Source organism: Clupea harengus, chromosome 8, assembly GCF_900700415.2.
Source record: "Clupea harengus chromosome 8, Ch_v2.0.2, whole genome shotgun sequence".
Taxonomy (NCBI): domain Eukaryota; kingdom Metazoa; phylum Chordata; class Actinopteri; order Clupeiformes; family Clupeidae; genus Clupea; species Clupea harengus.
Window position 1 is genome coordinate 2,239,091 of NC_045159.1, and position 18,058 is coordinate 2,257,148.

General features: G+C 47.5%; 1 protein-coding gene across 10 annotated transcripts in view; it reads right to left on the reverse strand.

Annotated features, from left to right (window-relative positions):
• The window catches only part of rapgef6 (Rap guanine nucleotide exchange factor (GEF) 6), a 75,755-nt gene that overhangs the window by 22,302 nt on the left and 35,395 nt on the right, over positions 1–18,058 (reverse strand). For all 10 annotated transcript variants that reach the window (XM_031571460.2, XM_031571456.2, XM_031571454.2 and 7 more), the window contains 10 exons: positions 9,058–9,189; positions 7,410–7,590; positions 6,750–6,886; positions 4,673–4,828; positions 3,770–3,922; positions 2,718–2,882; positions 2,069–2,176; positions 1,526–1,729; positions 1,290–1,398; positions 841–1,081 (listed from right to left, as the gene is read on the reverse strand). In XM_031571460.2, the coding sequence (XP_031427320.1) occupies positions 841–1,081; positions 1,290–1,398; positions 1,526–1,729; positions 2,069–2,176; positions 2,718–2,882; positions 3,770–3,922; positions 4,673–4,828; positions 6,750–6,886; positions 7,410–7,590; positions 9,058–9,189 (1,586 nt within the window). The remainder of the gene's footprint in view (positions 1–840; positions 1,082–1,289; positions 1,399–1,525; positions 1,730–2,068; positions 2,177–2,717; positions 2,883–3,769; positions 3,923–4,672; positions 4,829–6,749; positions 6,887–7,409; positions 7,591–9,057; positions 9,190–18,058) is intronic.

Here is an 18,058-nt window from a genome sequence, read left to right on the forward strand (position 1 = left end):
CAGGTTATAAACACCGCCGCAGCGAAAGCAGACACAGCCACAGTGATTCAGTCAAACAGGTCAGCAGAGGACGGACACACATGAAGACACACACTCACACAAACCGCGTCGGCGGACTATTGCTGTGCCCTTTCAACATCTTTAATTTTTTAATAATAAAAAAAAAAAAATACATAAGATATGCAGCAGACTGTGTGTGAGTGTGTGTGGGTGAGTGTATTATAGAGAGAACAATAAGGGCATGAAGTACTACACTTCAGCTGCACTGAGAAACTAATAGGCCTCTTAATGTTCACACAACCCTCTACAGTAACTATTAAATAAGCCTTTGAATAAATAAAAGAAGGAACCTTTGTGAAACGCTGGCCGCACGCACTGAGCAGATTTTGCTCCAGGGAGATTGAGAGGTCGAGAGGCCTCAGCAAACAGCTTCTCTGCTTTACAGTGAAAGCCCTTTCCTTTCCTTTCCACTGATCCTATCTGCTGTTCTGCAGTGGAAGATCCCCCGGTCCTGCTGAGCGTGCCTGCTGGCCTCCCCCTGTAGCTCTGCTCTACTGGGCTACCCCCCCCTGATGGGTCACTGGGCTAACCCCCAGATGGGTCACTGGGCTAACCCCCAGATGGGTCACTGGCGTTCCCCGAATTAGACCCCTTCATTCCCAGCCACCCCTCTTCCATTCAGCCTGCCTCAGTGGTCATGTAATCCACTTGGACAGAAGCACTGGTGAGGCACATTGATGCTCTCGCACCCAGGTGGCGTTTGAAACTGGAATGGAAAGTAGGGGGTTGAAAAAGGTGCCACAGGCACCACTGACACACACACGGTAATTCACCAGGTACCTGAAGGGTTTGGGGGGGAGGATGCTGAAGCGGGTCTTCTCCAGCATCTTCCGGATCTTGTTGCGGCCACCGGACACGGTGTTGGCCTTCAGCTTCTTGTGGCTCTTCTCCGTGGGGAACTCCATGTCGCCGGGCAGGTCTGGGATGGAGAAGCGGTTGCCCTTCTTCTCCTGGATTTTGGGGATGTGGGGGCCGCCGTTCTTCTTCTCGTGGATGATGCGGCTCAGGAGCTCTTTAAACACTGGCATGGACACACACACACACACACACACACACACACACACACACACACACACACACACACACACACACACACACACACACACACACACACACAGAGAGAGAGAGAGAGAGAGAGAGAGATTCAAAACACCTCTGTGTCAAATGTAACAAGCATCCCCAAGCAGTATCTAAGGTGTCAGTCTAAGGTGTAGCCTACACCTCCTTACCGAATATATTGGTCTTGACAGTAAGGGAAAGGTGTGTGTTGTTCCTCAGGATGTCCATGGCCTTGGAATAGGAGATGTTCTCAAAGTTCTGCCCATTAATCTCCATGATCTAAAAGAACAACGAAAGAGTACATATCCAAGTTTACACTGTGCAAGCGTGGAAGCTGAGAGAAACATCTCACAGAAGAGAACCTCCGCACGTGGTGGGGAGCGCTGTGAGAGCCCCGGAGCCTCACCTGGTCCCCCCGCTTGAGGCCGGTCTCGGCTGCCTTGCTGCCCTTCTCCACGGCCTCCACGAAGATGCCGAAGCCGCGCTCGCTGCCCCCCAGCAGGTTGAAGAGGAGCGGGGACTCCCTGGAGGGTTTCTGGAGGGTGATCTGCCGCCATTTGGCCTTGGCGGCGCAGGCGATGTTCAACAGTCGCAGATGACCTTTCATCCTCTGCACACGGGGAGAGGGGGGACACGGACACTCAGATTCACCCACCAGAAAAGAAACCAATAAAGGTCACAGATGGTATTACATAGTGAATACAAATGACTAAATAATAAATTAAAGATATACATAAACAGGATAACTATGCTACAAAATGAACTACATTTGCTTAACACTGGTAGTCTTTTGCAAGGCCCTTAAGCTAAATTTAACAGTGCACTGCCGGCACGTTCTAACGCTCAGCGATAAAAGCGCAAACTTCAGAGGCATTAACAGGAAGTCTGAAAGGAGGTCAGTGTGTAAGACTGAGCTTTGAAGAGCGCACTGACAGCGGTGTTTACTCACTGATGTTTCAAGATGCTTCTCAAAGTTCTCCAGGAACTGGGTCATTTCTGGGTTCCCTTCGAAATCATTGAAATGGTTGTTCACCCACAACAGCACTATTCTCGTGACCTGTACAGACACAAAGAAAGACAGTTTGACCTTCAGACGATTGTAAAAAAAACAACGGTACTTGAGGGGGGAAAAAAAGTAAAATGTCAAAACTTGAGATTGAGGACCAATTTTGAAACAGATCAGCATAAATAAAATGATCACAGATTTTCTACTTGCTTTCTATGGTCTATTTCTACTGCACAAATGTGTGTCTCTGCTTTTGTTGGCTGTTAAATGCCCATACTGCTAATGGCAATGCATTTGTTCCAAACAACTCACTATGAAAAAAAAAAAAAAAAAAAACACAGTTTAAATTAATCTTGTTTACATTTAAAGCAAAGCAAATCACTGTGAAGTTCATTAAAGCAATCGGGAAAACAGGATTGCTCTGAAATTAGGCTGGATAAAGTAGGGGCTCCATTGCTCAGGTCATGGCAACCTGAGGCAGGTTTAGCAATAGGTACAAGATTCAAACAAAAAACCCTTAAATCTTTTAACCATACGTGCACACACACACACACACACACACACACACACACACACACACACAATCACAAACCGTGTCTCGGAGGCTGTCTATCTTAAACCACTCCAGCAGCTTCCTTCCAACCTCCATGGGACTGGACAGGAAGGTGCGGTAGGTTAACAGGAAGTCCTCTATGTAGGTGGGGTCCACCACCGACGGCTCCTCCACCAGGTGCATGATCAGGCGCTCCGGCGTCCCCTGGGAACACACACCAGAGATCAACATCAGTCCACACACACACTCAAGAGACAAGCTCACCAACACACACACACACACACACACACACGAGACAGAAACAAGCCCCCCCCCCCCCCCCCCCCCACACACACACACACTTAACACCAATTATCTATGTGAATAGCACATTATTACAATGACAATTTTTTCCTTTTTAAGGAAACTGACGGCCATCACATGACTGGAGAGATTGTAAAGGAAACCACAATAGTTTTACAGGATTAGAAACCAACACTCATTTCTGAATTGCATGGCTAAAAGGGAGAACTGATACTTTTTTTTAGATTTATTTTTGGGCTTTTGTGCCTTTAATCGATAGTGCAGTGAAGACTGGGACAGGAAATGAGAGGGAGAAGAGCTGGGGAGTGGACAGAAGAAATGACATCGGGCCGGATTGAAACCCGTGTCCTCCATGGGCGTCAAGCCCGAATGTGGTCGGGGCTACTGCTTGCGCCACAGTGCCCCCCAGAACTGATACTTTTAAAATAAATAAGTAAATAATAAAGAAACTAGAAAAGAAATACTTCATCAAAAATTCCCCACTGCCAAAACAAATAGACACATGAACACGCACGAGTCTTCCATGCGCTATGTGAGGCAATCTGTTAGAAAACGCAGCGTTTCAGTTAAAGGGCCCCTTAGTTCCCTAGCTCCTAAACAGCCTCTCTCAGAGAAGAAGTCACGTGAGGGACAGCAGAATGACGAAATCACTAGATCACCAGAAGGCACGCGGGCAAGCACAGGGTTTCTTAAAGCACAAGACAAACAACAACCTCAACGCTGAAAGCGGCGTAAAGATGGGTGTGTGTGTGTGTGTGTGCGTGCAAGCCCCCTTTGGGTGTCCTCACCTTGATGACGATGTGTCCCTTGCGGGTGCCGCTGCGGTCCAGCTCGCGATGCTCCTTCACCATGACGATCTCGCCCTCCTCCTCCACCTTGTGAGTGTTCTTCTCCACATGGTTGAGGATGCGCCAGTAGTCCTCTTGGGCGATGCACACAAACTGGTCCACAACCACATGAGGACACTTAATGAACTTGTAGTAGAGGAGCACACTGCTCTTGGCTAGCGTCGGGTACTCGGACAACAGCAGTTTAGAGTCATGGTAGCGAGACATGGAGATTGAGGTTTACTGCTTATAGACAACCTCTCGTCCACCTCGTTCTGTCCAGACTAGGACTCTCTGGCTATCTGTGTTGACTGAGCACTTCTCAGAAAGTTACAAAGGGAAGTGTTGCTTGTTGTGGAAGATCCAGATCAGTTTAAGGCAGAGAAGTGGTACAAGCACCCACCCACTCGCTCGCTCACGCACGCGCGGACACACAAACTCAAACACCCACTCACCCTAAACCTTCAAATAGTCACCCATTTCGTTCAACAGACATCTTTTTCCTACGGTCTACCTTCATGAAATGGCCGCAATATACATTTGACCAGCCTTTGCTCAACTGCAGCGGACAGACAGCAGTAAGTTCATGCGTAGGTAGGACAGATATTCACAAAGAGTCTCTACACGAGTGGACACACTTCAGTGACAAGTAAATACACACTATAATGATTTTATATTACATGAGGATTATATGTAATCATTCCATTCCAGATTATATTACATATAATCCTCATATAATCTAGAAATCATTGATCATTCCACTCCAGCAGCCGCACGGTAGTACACATGAACAGACCTACTCTATGTGAAACATTAAGCATCACTGCATTAAGCGCCACACCGGGGGCGTGGGGAGAGGCTCACCTGGCAGTCGTCTCCTTTAGTGCGGACCAGGCCGCTCATGTACTGCTTGTCCAGCGAGGGCGAGATGCCAAAGCTGTTGCCCATGCACAGGATCTCCACCCTGTCCGTGTGGCTGATCTCCACGGAGCCGTTGACGATCACGTACCACAGGTCCAGCTGCGGAGAGGCAGATAGAGAGGGATGAGTGACGGATGGGTGAGCCAAGGCATGGTGTGATCCTGGGCGGGAGGGCGGCCGTGCTGCAGTGTGAGGTGGGTGAGCCTGACGAGGCTCGAGGAACCTGGTGTGAGTGTGGAGCTCCGTGTAAAACGGCGAGTGCGTGTGCTGGCGCCATTAACACACTGTTCAGTGTGGTCATTTAAATGGTGCTCTACTGATCAAAAACACACATCACACACTGTGCTTTTTGCCAATTTCCACCAATAAAGATTTCAGACGGGAGAAAATATAAGCATGAAGTAACCAGCAGTAATGATGCAAAAAAAAAAAAAAAAAAACATCATCCAATGTAAGCACTTAGTCTAGGATTCTACCAAACCTCCCATAATATTTCAGACCAGTGAGAAACAGTGGTCATGCAGCATATATTACAGCGTACACTTTCTAAATAAGCCATTGATGAATCATTCCTAATAGTATTTGCACTGATTACTGACTGAACCAAAGAGCGGTTGCACATAGCACCACTACAGCACACAAGAGCGCAGACTGTTCTTCAGCAGTGGCAACACAAACCAACGGACTCTTCTCAGGGCCATGCAATGCATATGCTACTCTTTAACTGGCCAACAGGCTACATATATATATATATATATATCACATTTACAGATTGGAATATTGTATTGTATTTTGTAATAATATAGACTAGGGATTTATGGATTCATTTTCATCCACATACTTCATTTAGCCACAGCACGCACTATTATTTTATTTAAATTGAATTACATATCTTTTAAAATCTTTTCACATTCTGTTTTCCCAGATCTGTCTAAACTGCAATTCTGCAAAGCACTCTGAGTGTCAACGACTGTGCGGAAGGTGCTCCAAAAACAACCATTTGATTGACGGATTGACAGAAGAGAGCACATCCTCCACACACTCCACAGAGGCAGCCCCTTCAACCAGCTACACTGATGTCATGGCTCCGTCCGTCACGTCCCAACACACCCATTTTTAGATCATGCATAATCCATTAGCCAATCATATTCTCTATGACAGACGTCTATGCAGCCACTTCTAAGAGCTAACCTTTGAAAGCTCAATCAAAGAGGAACCTCCAGAGGAGGGAACATATATGCGTGTCTCTAAAAAAAACCAACATGGTGCATTAACCAAGCCCTGATAAGGTGAAGGTCCTCTCTTCCCTTCATTCTCTGACTGCAATCCTATTTCCCTGTGTTAATAAAATTGGCCCTGGGAGTTAAATTTATTATTATGCTGTCACGCCAGCTGTGGTGCGCACTTCCTAAAAGATTTCCCTTTTAGGCGGGCATGTAAGTTAATTCATTATCCCAGCAGCCTGCTTTAATGATTGATGACACACGCCAACGCACATGGACCCACGCGCACACATAAGTCAGTACACACACGCCCTTGCACGCGCACACACACACACATGCCCTTGTGCGCGCACACACACACACACACACACAGACACACACACACACACACACACACAGACACACACACACACACACACACACACTGTTAAAAGTGCTCTGCACAGCACTAGTCTGGAGGAGAAGGCAACGCATGAGTATCACATAAACACATCAAACTAATCAACACTGATGCATGGAGAAGAAAGCTTCATTTGGAAGTCTGTCTCAGCCTCCATCTTTAAGGTCTTTCCAGAGTACCTACGGGATGGGCTGCCATCGCATCTCTGCCCACTGCATACACATTTTTACTTGAACCAGTTGAACCCACCTCTGGAAGACGCACACACTCAAATGAATTATTATAAGTGAGGACTAAAATGTAATGTTTGGCTCCCGTAAGCGAACCTAACACATGTTCTAAAACAGGGCCAACATGGTGTGTCCATATTTGGGCTTGGTGTGGAGTGACAGCTCACCTCCTGTTTGTCCTGAAGAATGATTGTGCCGGCCTGCTCCACCACCTCAAACACCATGACCGTGCAGAGTTCCCTCCGCACCGACATGGTCATGTTGGCGAACGCCGGGAGCTGGTGCATGAACTCCAGTAGCTGCTCTGTATGGGGACAACAGAGGGGAGGGGAGGAGGGGGAGAGAGAGAGAGAGAGAGAGAGAAGGGGGGGAGAGCAGGGTAGAAGAATGGAGGGACAAGAGGAGAGAGGAGGATGGTGAGTTATCTGATAACGGCGAGTTCTCCCTCACTGTTCCAGACCCTCTGCTAGAGTGCAGGTACTGGGCTAGGACAAGGTGACCTCACCCTACATTCTAGTGAATGCAGACACACAGCAAGAGACCACCTTACATAAAGCACTCTACCTCTCTCTCTCACACACACACACACACACACACACACACACTCTCTCTCTTTAGCATCTCAGCGAGGCTGCAGGACAGTACTACTCTAAAGCAGGAGTGTAATGGCAGCACAGTGGGTCTGAGACTTGCACCAGGCAATAAGGCAGTCCAGCCCACCACCAACTACCAACCACCATCCAGCAACCACCATCCGCCTGCCTGATGACTAGCAGTGAACCCAATGGCAGGCTCCTTTCCTGAAAGTCAGTGCAGGTTAAACTCACCGATGTCGTCGTCAGTGCGGTCAGCTGGATCCTTCTCCAAACACTCGCGCACCAGGTCCCGACCCAGCAGAGGGTCTGTCGCTCGCTCCAGGTCTTCGTCTTCCTCCTCCTCTTCCTCGGAGTCCACTGCAGCCTCTGGAAGCCCAGACAGGTCCACATCTCCCATCTCGCTCTCTGTGGCCTACGGGACATAGCATCAGCTCGTTACTCACTATCAGCAGAATTCACAAATAACTCAAGAGTCAAATAAAAAAGGTAAAGAAATAATAGCTTGTTGCTGCCTTATACGCCAGCATGTTGATCCGAATCCCAGCAGTGATATATAAGCCCATTTACTTGGGTAGAGGGCTTGTGGGAAATCAGATCTTTCAAAAAACAGAACTGTTTCCTTTGTTATACACACATTCCAATCCCAATTCCCCTGGTCAGATTTCAAGCTGTCCTGAGAAAAGTACATAATCAATTCCCTCAGTGCCATCCAACCCTCTTGTTTATCCACTGCCTAATAAACGACAATGGCAGACTCAAACGCAGACTGAAACCCGCAGACAGAGCGAGGAGATTGTTGGCTACAGAGCCACAAGGGCCAGAGCCGCTTTTTCTTAGTTCCACCAGGAAGGCCTTAGAGTCAGAGGTAGGAGGTCCAGCCACAATTGAAGGAAGGGAGAGGGCCTATTGTTCAGGGGATGGGCCTTATTTGAAATATTTGACAGGATGATTATAAAAAAACTTTTTTTGGAGGGTTTATCTTTATGTTCTTCGGGCCAAAGACAGGTTTCCTGCCGGAGGGCTGAAGCTTTAACAAGGCCAAACCAAGACTACTACAACAAAAGCAAGACTATTCCAACAACTGCAGGAGTGCATGTAGGACACCAGAGGCCCTGTAACAGGCATCAGATAGAGACGTCTGCTCATGGGATGGAGACAGCAGCGAGCAGACGTGAGCCCTGAGACGAGTGATTGGGAGAGATACTGAGTGAGAACGTGTGGAGCCCATCAGCGGGAGGGAGCGGAGGAGGCAGAGCACACATCTCCTGGTGCAGGAGGTAATGATTTTAAATGACCATGACAGCCAGGGAGAGATTAGGGAGGCCAACATCTCTTCACTGTCACAGGCGGAGATACAAGCTCGTCCCGCAGATACAAATACCGTCTAAGCGGGCATAGTTCAAGTTACTGAAAAAAAGGCAGTTTTTCTATTCCATATCTTACTCTTTTGTTAATTTCTTTGCACATATACACTGGAATGGGCAATAAACACACGAGAGATAGGGAGAATGGGAGAGTATCAATCAGTCCCATAACAGGAAGGTGGGTCTGACGGACTATATAAAGCTTTAGGATGTGCTGAGGGGGAAAGGGCTTCCTCCTGCGCCAGTAGCCTAACAGACAGACAGGGAAACAGGGAGACACCTTTCCTGCCTGCTGCCAACTAGGCCACGTTAAAGAGGAATAAAACGAAGATCTACAGCCCAACTCAACAAGACGCACACACACTGCATTAGTCTCCATCTGCTCCGTAAAATCAAATCACTGTCGCTCTCGGGCTATGGGCTACTTTCTCATACAAAAGACTCTTGCGTCTTTTGAATGTTTCCTGATTTCAATTATTTATTATAAGCTTTGCATGGCGGAGGATGGGCGGTACCTGGTAGATGTCCGATAGGCTACTGCTGCCAGAGTCACTGGCAATGCTGCAGCCTGACTGGCTGGGCGCCATGTGCATCATCTGCTGGTGGGGGTGGTCTGTGAGATGCATTTTGTTGAGGTCTCCAGGAAGCTGTGGACAGACAGAGACAGAGACAGACAGTCAGTCAGACAGATAGAGACAGAGACAGACAGACAGACAGACAGACAGACAGTCAGACAGACAGATAGAGACAGACAGACAGTCAGACAGACAGAGACAGACAGACAGACAGACAGACAGACAGATAGAGACAGACAGACAGTCAGACAGACAGACAGACAGAGACAGACAGACAGTCAGTCAGACAGACAGACAGAGACAGACAGATAGAGACAGAGACAGACAGACAGAGACAGACAGACAGTCAGTCAGACAGATAGAGACAGACAGACAGTCAGACAGACAGACAGAGACAGACAGACAGACAGTCAGACAGACAGAGACAGACAGACAGACAGACAGTCAGTCAGACAGATAGAGACAGAGACAGAGACAGAGCTTGAGTTGGCTAAATAGGGCAGGATTCTCAGTGGCATGTCACCGCAGTACGGCACCACCTGCTACACATTGAGTCGACAGACCAGCGTGCTCCCACAGCCGAGGACATGGAGACAGACCACACACACACCAGCACATTACAGTTGTAAATATTAGAAATCTCTCTCTCTCTCTCTCTGTCTCTCTCTAGGAAGAGGCCACAGCTCTTTGCGTTTGACAGCTGACCTATGAGAGTGGCTCTGCTCCAGGACGCCTGTCCCCCCGGCTCTGTCAGCGTAAATCTGAAGAGAGCAGACGCCACGCATCCCTTCTTTATGACCCCTACAGGCCCCCCACGGCTTCTGTTATGACACCGGCACCATCAACATGACAGCAGCGCGGAGGCTTCGGGGCAAGTGACGGAGTGCACACTCCTCAAAATACACACACAGACGCACCTAAACGCACTGAGGCTTGAAAGCGAAATGCCACTGGAGGTAGAAATATATCAGTTTATACTGCAATAACAGCAATATGACAAACAATGTTGATACATCACCGAGTATAAGTAGTGGTCAGGTGGATTACAATTTGAAACACACCAGTTTGAACACCAGGCAAAAAAAATTACTATTTTTTATTCAAATCAATTGAACTTGCAGCTACTCAGTGGTAAGATAAAAATCTCCATTTGTGAACTGATTTTTATTATTCAATTCAGCAAAATATTCCGCCACTGTAGCAGCAATAAATCACCATGAGGGTTTCTTGGCCTCGCTTATTTGAAAGAACGGAATTTGTTAAAATTCTGCACCGTAATGAAAAGTATAGAATGCGCACAAAATGAAAACAGAAGACACAAAATGAAGACTGAACAATACCGAAACCACCCAGGAGCCTGAGACAAAGGGAGTACTCTCTGCCACATTTATATGACCTACACAAATGCCACACGAGGTAGCGGTTCAGTTAAAGCACTGTTTTAAACTAAAGCGGAAGCAAGCCGAAATCTTACCGGCCTGCATCTGACCTGAGAGTCTCTGCGACAAAGGCCCACACCGCAGCACACCTCGTCCATGGCATCATCTGAGAGCCTAACGTCCAGACAAACCTTAGCCACCATCACCTCTGGAGTCGTCATGCCAACATGCAATATTTAATATGCTCAGTCTACAGAGCAACGCCACTTAGCCCCCCACCAGCCAAACACACACACACACACACACACACACACACACACAGACACACACTTACCAGGAGCAAAGGGGAGGGGACTGACAGAGAGAGCCACACTCTTCCCTCAGTTGGTCACTTTAATATTATGACTAAGTACACGCAGCAAAGCTTGAGGTAGGAAGCGTACGTAAGAGTACACAGGTAACCCGAGCGCTTTGATCCAGCTCCAGACAGAGTAATCACAGAGAGTGGTCATGAGGGTCTGCACCCAGATGGGCATGGGAGAGAGAGGAGTGCGGTGCGGTGCGGGGCGGTGCGGGGCGGGGCGGTGCGGGGCGGTGCGGTGCGGGGCGGGGCGGTGCGGGCGGGGCGGGGCGGTGGGCACAGACTGGAGGAGTGGGGATATGAATAATAGAGAGGCGCTCCATCAGTCTTCCAGGGGGCTTTCTCTCCAAAAAAAAAAAACACAAAGCACCTCAGAACGATGCTGTGATATCTGAATGTCCAAAAAACAAACTCCACGTGTCGTTAGGGACGGCGTCTTTGGTTGACAGCCAACAGAAACTCTAATGCAGGTGTGAGAGAAAGCCGACGTAGGTGACATCATTATGACATCCATATCTGCGTATATCTGCAGGTTTTTTTTTCTGTACCAACAGTAACATTACTGTTGGTCAAAATTAAACTCGAGGCACCCTGTTCTGGTGAAGGCCGTCAATCAGGACGCCCACTGCGCTGCCTGGCATGGCTGTGTGACGCCGCAATGACGTTTACCTGTATGTGTGTGTGTATGTGTATACGAGTGTGTATGTGTGTGTGTGTGTATACGAGTGTGTGTGTGTGTGTGTGTGTGTGTGTGTGTGTGTGTGTGTGTGTGTGTGTGTATGTGTGTATATATATATATATATGTATGTGTGTGTGTGTGTGTGTGTGTGTGTATATATGTATGTGTATGTGTGTGTGTGTGTGGTGTTGTTGAGAGAGGGAAGTTAATGACACGGTTGGGGGGGGGGGGAGGAGTGTGAGATGTGACGGGGAGGCTGTGCTAATTGCTCTAGTCTTGCTGCGCTCCCACACCCTCCCAGTGCTCTTAATCACCCTCCTCGTGCCCCGCCCCGCCCCTCTCCCACCCACCGACACTCCCGGCCAGGGGGTCTCCCCTACTCCGCATGAATAAATGATTAGGCAGAGAGATTAAAAATGAATGTCAGCTCCATGGGCTTTCCACATGGATCCATCCGTCCGTCCACATCCATCCAAAGAGCCATGCGAGGACAGATAGAGTGTTGGTGGCGTTGGGTTCGATTCCTGGACACTGCAGGACGCCTTCGGAGGAGTTTAACTCCAACTTTACTGACAGACAGTGGGTTAAGTTGGTCCTGATTTCCAAATAATAAATAAATAAATATTTTCAAATAAATGAATCCACTTATTTTCTTCCCCCTCTCTGAATCCCAACGTTCCTCTGTGTGACTAGGGGATGATTTAAGGCGAGGATCTGCAACATCGATAAGTGTAAAAAAAAAAATAGCATAAGGATAACAACAAGGTAAGACTTCTGAAGTCGCAGACATATGGAACAGGTTCTGAATGGAAAGATTGTGTGTGTGTGAGTGTGTGTGTGTGTGTGTGTGTGTGTGTGTGTGAGTGTGTGTGTGTGAGTGTGTGTGTGAGTGTGTGTGTGTGTGTGTGTTTTCCTGGAAGGTGTCTAATGGAACATTTCCAATTTGTCCTGGTGCCCTCTCAAAGGCATTTGCCCTGGTTGGCATCCAGATAAAAAGGTCAGAAGGGCCCACACAAGCAGGGCGCCGCCTAGGGGCGACAGTGGTACAGGAGGTAGAGAAGTAGTTTAGTAATCAGAAGGTTGCTAGTTCGATTCCCTGTCGAAGCGGCCTTGAGCAAGACACTGAACCCCTAATTGCTCCTGATGTGCGGTGTGCCATCAGTGTAAAATGTAAAATGTGTATACATTGTAAGTCGCACATATGTAAGTCGCTTTGGATAAAAGCGTCTGCTAAATGACTAAATGTAAATGTAAAATGTACAAAGAAGGGTGTTGGAATGCCAAACCGTAGGAATTCACGGTAAAAGCAGTAACAGTCAGTAATGAAGCGAGCAGCACGCATTGACTGTCCAACCGCGGAAGAAATGCACCAGAACAGCATGCCCACATGATCCGAACAGTGAGGTGCCATGCCATTTGATTGCTCACTAATAACAAGATTAACGAGATAAATTACTGTCATAGTGGCAAAAGTGGAATATTTCTACAACTCTTGGCATTCACTTCACTACAAGTAAATCCTCAGCTTCAAATTTCACAAAAAAGCTGAAAAAGACCTCAGAAACAATGGACAATAACTCACCCCTCCAAAATGCATAGGTAGCATGTATTTAAAACTGACAATACACACTAGGAATACACAGGGTAAGCAAACAATATAAAACAGATCCCCGAAACACATATTGTGAGGACAAATCTATGTTCGCCTGTCTATGTACGCTTTGAATGATCCACTGAAGACAAAATCAGGAAATACAAAAAATAAAAAAAATACATTGTACAAGATTGCATAAATTGTTCCACCTTATCATATCTCATATCTCCACACTACAGCATTACAGCACAGTCTACTACAGGCTGCCTCTGGTCTCCTGAACAGAGCAATGCAAAGCCAAGCCAATTATGTTAACAGCAATAAAAATCAGTGCAGCTCCTGGCTGCCACTCTGGCATTCAGCACGTTAAACTGTAACGATCTGCAGGAGATGAATGAGCTGGGGCACGGGAGACTACGCCGCTGCACTACTGCAGCCTGGGAAAGAGATAGAGAGAAGAGAGAGAAAGAAAGAGCGAGAGAGAAAGAAAGAAAGAAAGAAAGAAAGAAAGAGAGAGAAGGAGTGAGAGAGAAAGAAAGAGAAAGAGAGAGAGAGAGAGAGAGAGAGCAGAAGAATCTAAAGCACTGCACAGATGTGGGAGCCCAGGTCTCTCTCCCCATCGGAGGCTGTGGGCTCAGGCTGTGGGGGTCCAGCGCCAGACCATAATTAAGATCCACAGCCTCGCTGACATAACTGCAGTCTGATTAGGAGTGAAATAAAGTGAGTATGGGAGGACTACCCACAAAGATTAACCATCCCGGGGGAAAAAAAATCAAAGCAAATAACACTCCCTACAGATACAGTACATGATATAGATGTCATAACATATGACCTAATACAATAAAAAAGGCGACAACACAATATCCATGATGATCCATATTCATATAGGCCTAACTTTACTGCAGTCCCAATAAAGGGCATCGCTAGCACTTCATGAGTTTAACAGAAGCTGCGGGCACTGGGGCAAGGTCAGGGCACCGCAGATGGCAACACACTCAATTGTATGCAACCACAACGAGATGTATGCAACACAACTACACATGTCGACCAAACACAAAAACGCAGAATTGCAGAGGTAACAATGCTGCCCTTTAGAGCTCTACATAAGAAGTAGCCTAAAGCGTTTTTTTTTTTTTGTCAGTTAGGTTGCAATATCATAACACTCTTTCTATGGACGTCAGCAATGTCGGGTTGACCATTAAGGTCCACACATCCTTTTTTCTCTGTGGGGAGCCAAAAGCCCGGAGCACGACCTCTAAGAAACCTCCTTCACATGGCGTCACCTCCTCATGACACCAAAAACATTGACCTAAAGCTTAACATGCACACGGGTACAATCATGCACACATGTGCTAAGTAAAACAGAAATACAGCCAAGTGCTTTTTCAAAATGATATAAAAAGACTGACCATCTTCCTGGAGGTACTACACACTACGGCTCTTTCAAGGAACTCCACCCAGAAAAAAAAGCCAACCCAACAGAGCCAAAGATAGCAAGGCTGGGCCGAACTCTAATAAATGGAGGCAAGCATTGGGAGTGACAGCCTGTGAAAGCACTGGGGAAGAGGAAGCTAGTGGAGAACAAAACGACACCAGAGAGAAGAGAGAGAAAGAAAGAAAAGAGGGGAGAGAGAGAAAGAGAGAGAGAGAAAGAGAGAAGAAAGGCAGAAGAAAGAAAAATCAGAACACAAAAGCTGGTATGGAGAGCAAAAATATAACACAAAGTAGTGTGAAAAAATGATATAAGTTGGAAGGTTCACCTTTTCTCAATGCCACAGAGCATGTCCTTAAGACATTCCTGTTTAGGAGAGGGATGAGGCCACCGGATTACGCGTTTAAAAAATTAATTGTCAGCCTCCGAACTGTGTGCACAAGCTTTGTCCAGTCGAGTGTTAACTACCTGCTGTGTTCCCAAGAATGCAGTTGCAGTGGGAATTATGGGCTGATTAATTGTTTATGCCGTCATACAAGCTTAATCATAGAGAGACTTAACCCCATGCAGTAATTACTGGGGCCTCACAATAGATATAGAAACACAACATCTGCTCACTCTCTCTGTGTGTGTGTGTGTGTGTGTGTGTGTGTGTGTGTGTGTGTGTGAGTGTGTGAGTGTGTGAGTGTGTGTGAGGAGCACAAATTACTTTGTTATTAGAGGTTGATCACACACTTGTTCTGTGTGCAAACATGGGCTTAAGCTGTGCAGTGATGTGCTGCTGTGCCCTAACCGTGTCGGCGGGAGCTCATCGCAGTGTTGTGGTGCTGGAGAAGGCAGGAGAAGCACACAGACTGCAGTGCTCAAGAGGGGAGGAGGAGGAGGCGGAGGAGGAGGAGGAGGCGGCAAACAGTGCCAGAGGAGCAAACTCCCCACACCTGACATGTCATTCATTTTGCCCATTTCCCTTGTACGTGGCTTTGGATAAAAGCGTCTGCTAAATGACTAAATGTGAATGTGAATGGTGAGCATGTAGGGGCAGCACGGAGGCCTTGAGCAGCGGGCTGGACCCTCTCAATGCTGGAGGGGGGTTCTGGGTTTAGGATCTGGCCCATGTCCTCCCTGCATGAACCCTGCATGACCTCTGCATGTTCTCCCCATGCTCGCATGGGTGTCCTGCTGCCACTCCTTTGACCAAAGCAAAATAAGAGAGAACCTGACAGGAAAAGGAGATGGTGACCCAGAGGAGACAAAAATGAAAAAAAAAGGACTTATTGCTTTTCCTTATGTAGGATGTAGCTTGACGACAAAATATGTTTATTTGTATAACAATTGAATTCCCATAGCCTTATTATCTTCAGCTTCTCCGAGGACTGTTTGAACTCCTCAGTCAACAAAGTAACAAACCCTGGCCAACTCTGGCAGCAATCAATTAGCGTTCAGCGGTTAGCCTTTGACCTCTGAACGCTAAGACTTACTTATCAGATGTGAGCATGTTTTGCAGAGCCATGTAATAATGTATAATTTGGTGTATATAAATGTATATAATAATGTAATTTTACTTGACCCAAATGATATAAGGCCAGGCCAGGATGAGACGCTCTCCCTTGTAAAGATGAATGCTTTCGGATTCATCGAAAACAAACCTGTTTATTATTCAATTCATTTATTATTTCATTATTTAGGATCCACTCAATAAAAGCGCAAATAAACAAAGGGGCCTGGTTTGGGCTTTAAATGTGTGTAGTCTGGGCGGAGCCGTTTCACATGAGGAGAAGCGACGCTGGACCCCTGTGGTCCGGTCCAGCCCATCCTGCTCCCGCGGCGCAGGGTCAGCCGAGTCACTCGTGCAGCTTTCAGCCGTCAGAGAAACAGGAAACCAGCTGGCTCCTCCGCCTGGACCCACGACAGGAAGAGGCTCCAGGGTCGGCCTCTAAAAGCCCCTCGGAACACAGAGTTCTGGAGCCCTCGCCACACCACCCTGCCATGTACATCGAGCCCCACCACCCCGCCACGCTCACCGAGCCCCACCACCCCGCCACACTCACCGAGCCCCACCACCCCGCCACGCTCACCGAGCCCTCCCCAATCACCACATTCGCCTAGCTCAGATGCTTCCTGGACCACATCTGACGCATGCGCTATGAGACACTTCTAATGGGAGATCTTCTGGGCACGGTCACCCATTCCCATCTCCATCTCTATCTCCTGGCCAGGAGTGTGGGAGTTTGGGCTCTGATTTGCCCTGATGACAATTCCCCGCTCCAGAATGCCACCCTTGGCCGTGAACAAAGATGGATCCTCTGCACACTGCAGCGCGTTTGACTGGTCTTTAAGATTTTTTTGACCACAGGACTTTCTCTTGGAGGAGCTGACTCTTATCACAGTAACCTCCATGCTGCCATCAGGCATCCTCAGCTCCGTTGGCTCAGTGGCTGAGAATAGTAGACAATTAACTAAGGGAGCAGCCGACAAAGACAGAGAGATAGAGAGAGACTAAATTCCAAATCTATCTGCCTGCAAGGGTACAACCCGCCCCCACCCCGACACATTTCATATTTATGAATGTCCTTGAAAATGATCCAGACGGGCCTGCTACGGATACCCCAGTGGTGGAATAATCAATAGCTATAATATAATGGAAACAGCTAGAATGGGTGAGTACTACTGGCGATATCAACTCCAAATCTGGAGCAAGGGGGGCACCAAGTTAGATTAAATGCATTAGAGTGAGTGTGTAATGGGATCCGTTTCAGTAGCCGAGCCTGTTGAGTCTGCTTTGAGCCTCTTAGGGCTAACAAGGGCTAATTAAAGCTGATTTGGTGGTAAAAAAACAAAACAAAACTGAAGAAGAAGAAAAAAATAAAACTCCCTGTAGGACCACAGGACCACGGTGGTCGGACTCACACACACCATGCCTAATGCTGTCAATTCCGAACCATATGGGATTTCAAAAGCCTTGTTACTGGCTGCTCTCTGAAGGCTTCAGGCTCGGACCTTAATCTAACTTATCAGTATGGTGGAGAACAAGCGAGATAAGTGGAGTTTTGACAACAGCGAGAAACTCCCCTCTCTAGCGGTGAGTAATGATGATCGTCGAACAATACAGCTTTTTATGGGCATTCACGTCAGCGCCGTGCTCCTTAAGCGCTTAGCTCATCCCTCTTCGGGTGTGACAATGGCACTCAAAATAAAAACAAAGTGATGAAAATCAGACAATAATGTGCTGCATTATTTAGCCTTCTGCTTTTAACATCTCAATATTACCCCAACAGAGCCGCTGGGCTTTTAGCCCGCCTGTCCAGGGAGGTTTAGAGTGTCCTCTGGACAGGAAGTGCAGGCGATAACAATCAATATACCGTGCATTAAGGCCACGGCACAACACCCCCACCGTAAATTATCATTCTTCGCAAACAAAGCCTCTCTCTGGTGTGCTGGACAACAAAGACATCTTACCTTGAGCGGCTCGGAGCCTGTGGCCTTCTGCTCAGCGTGA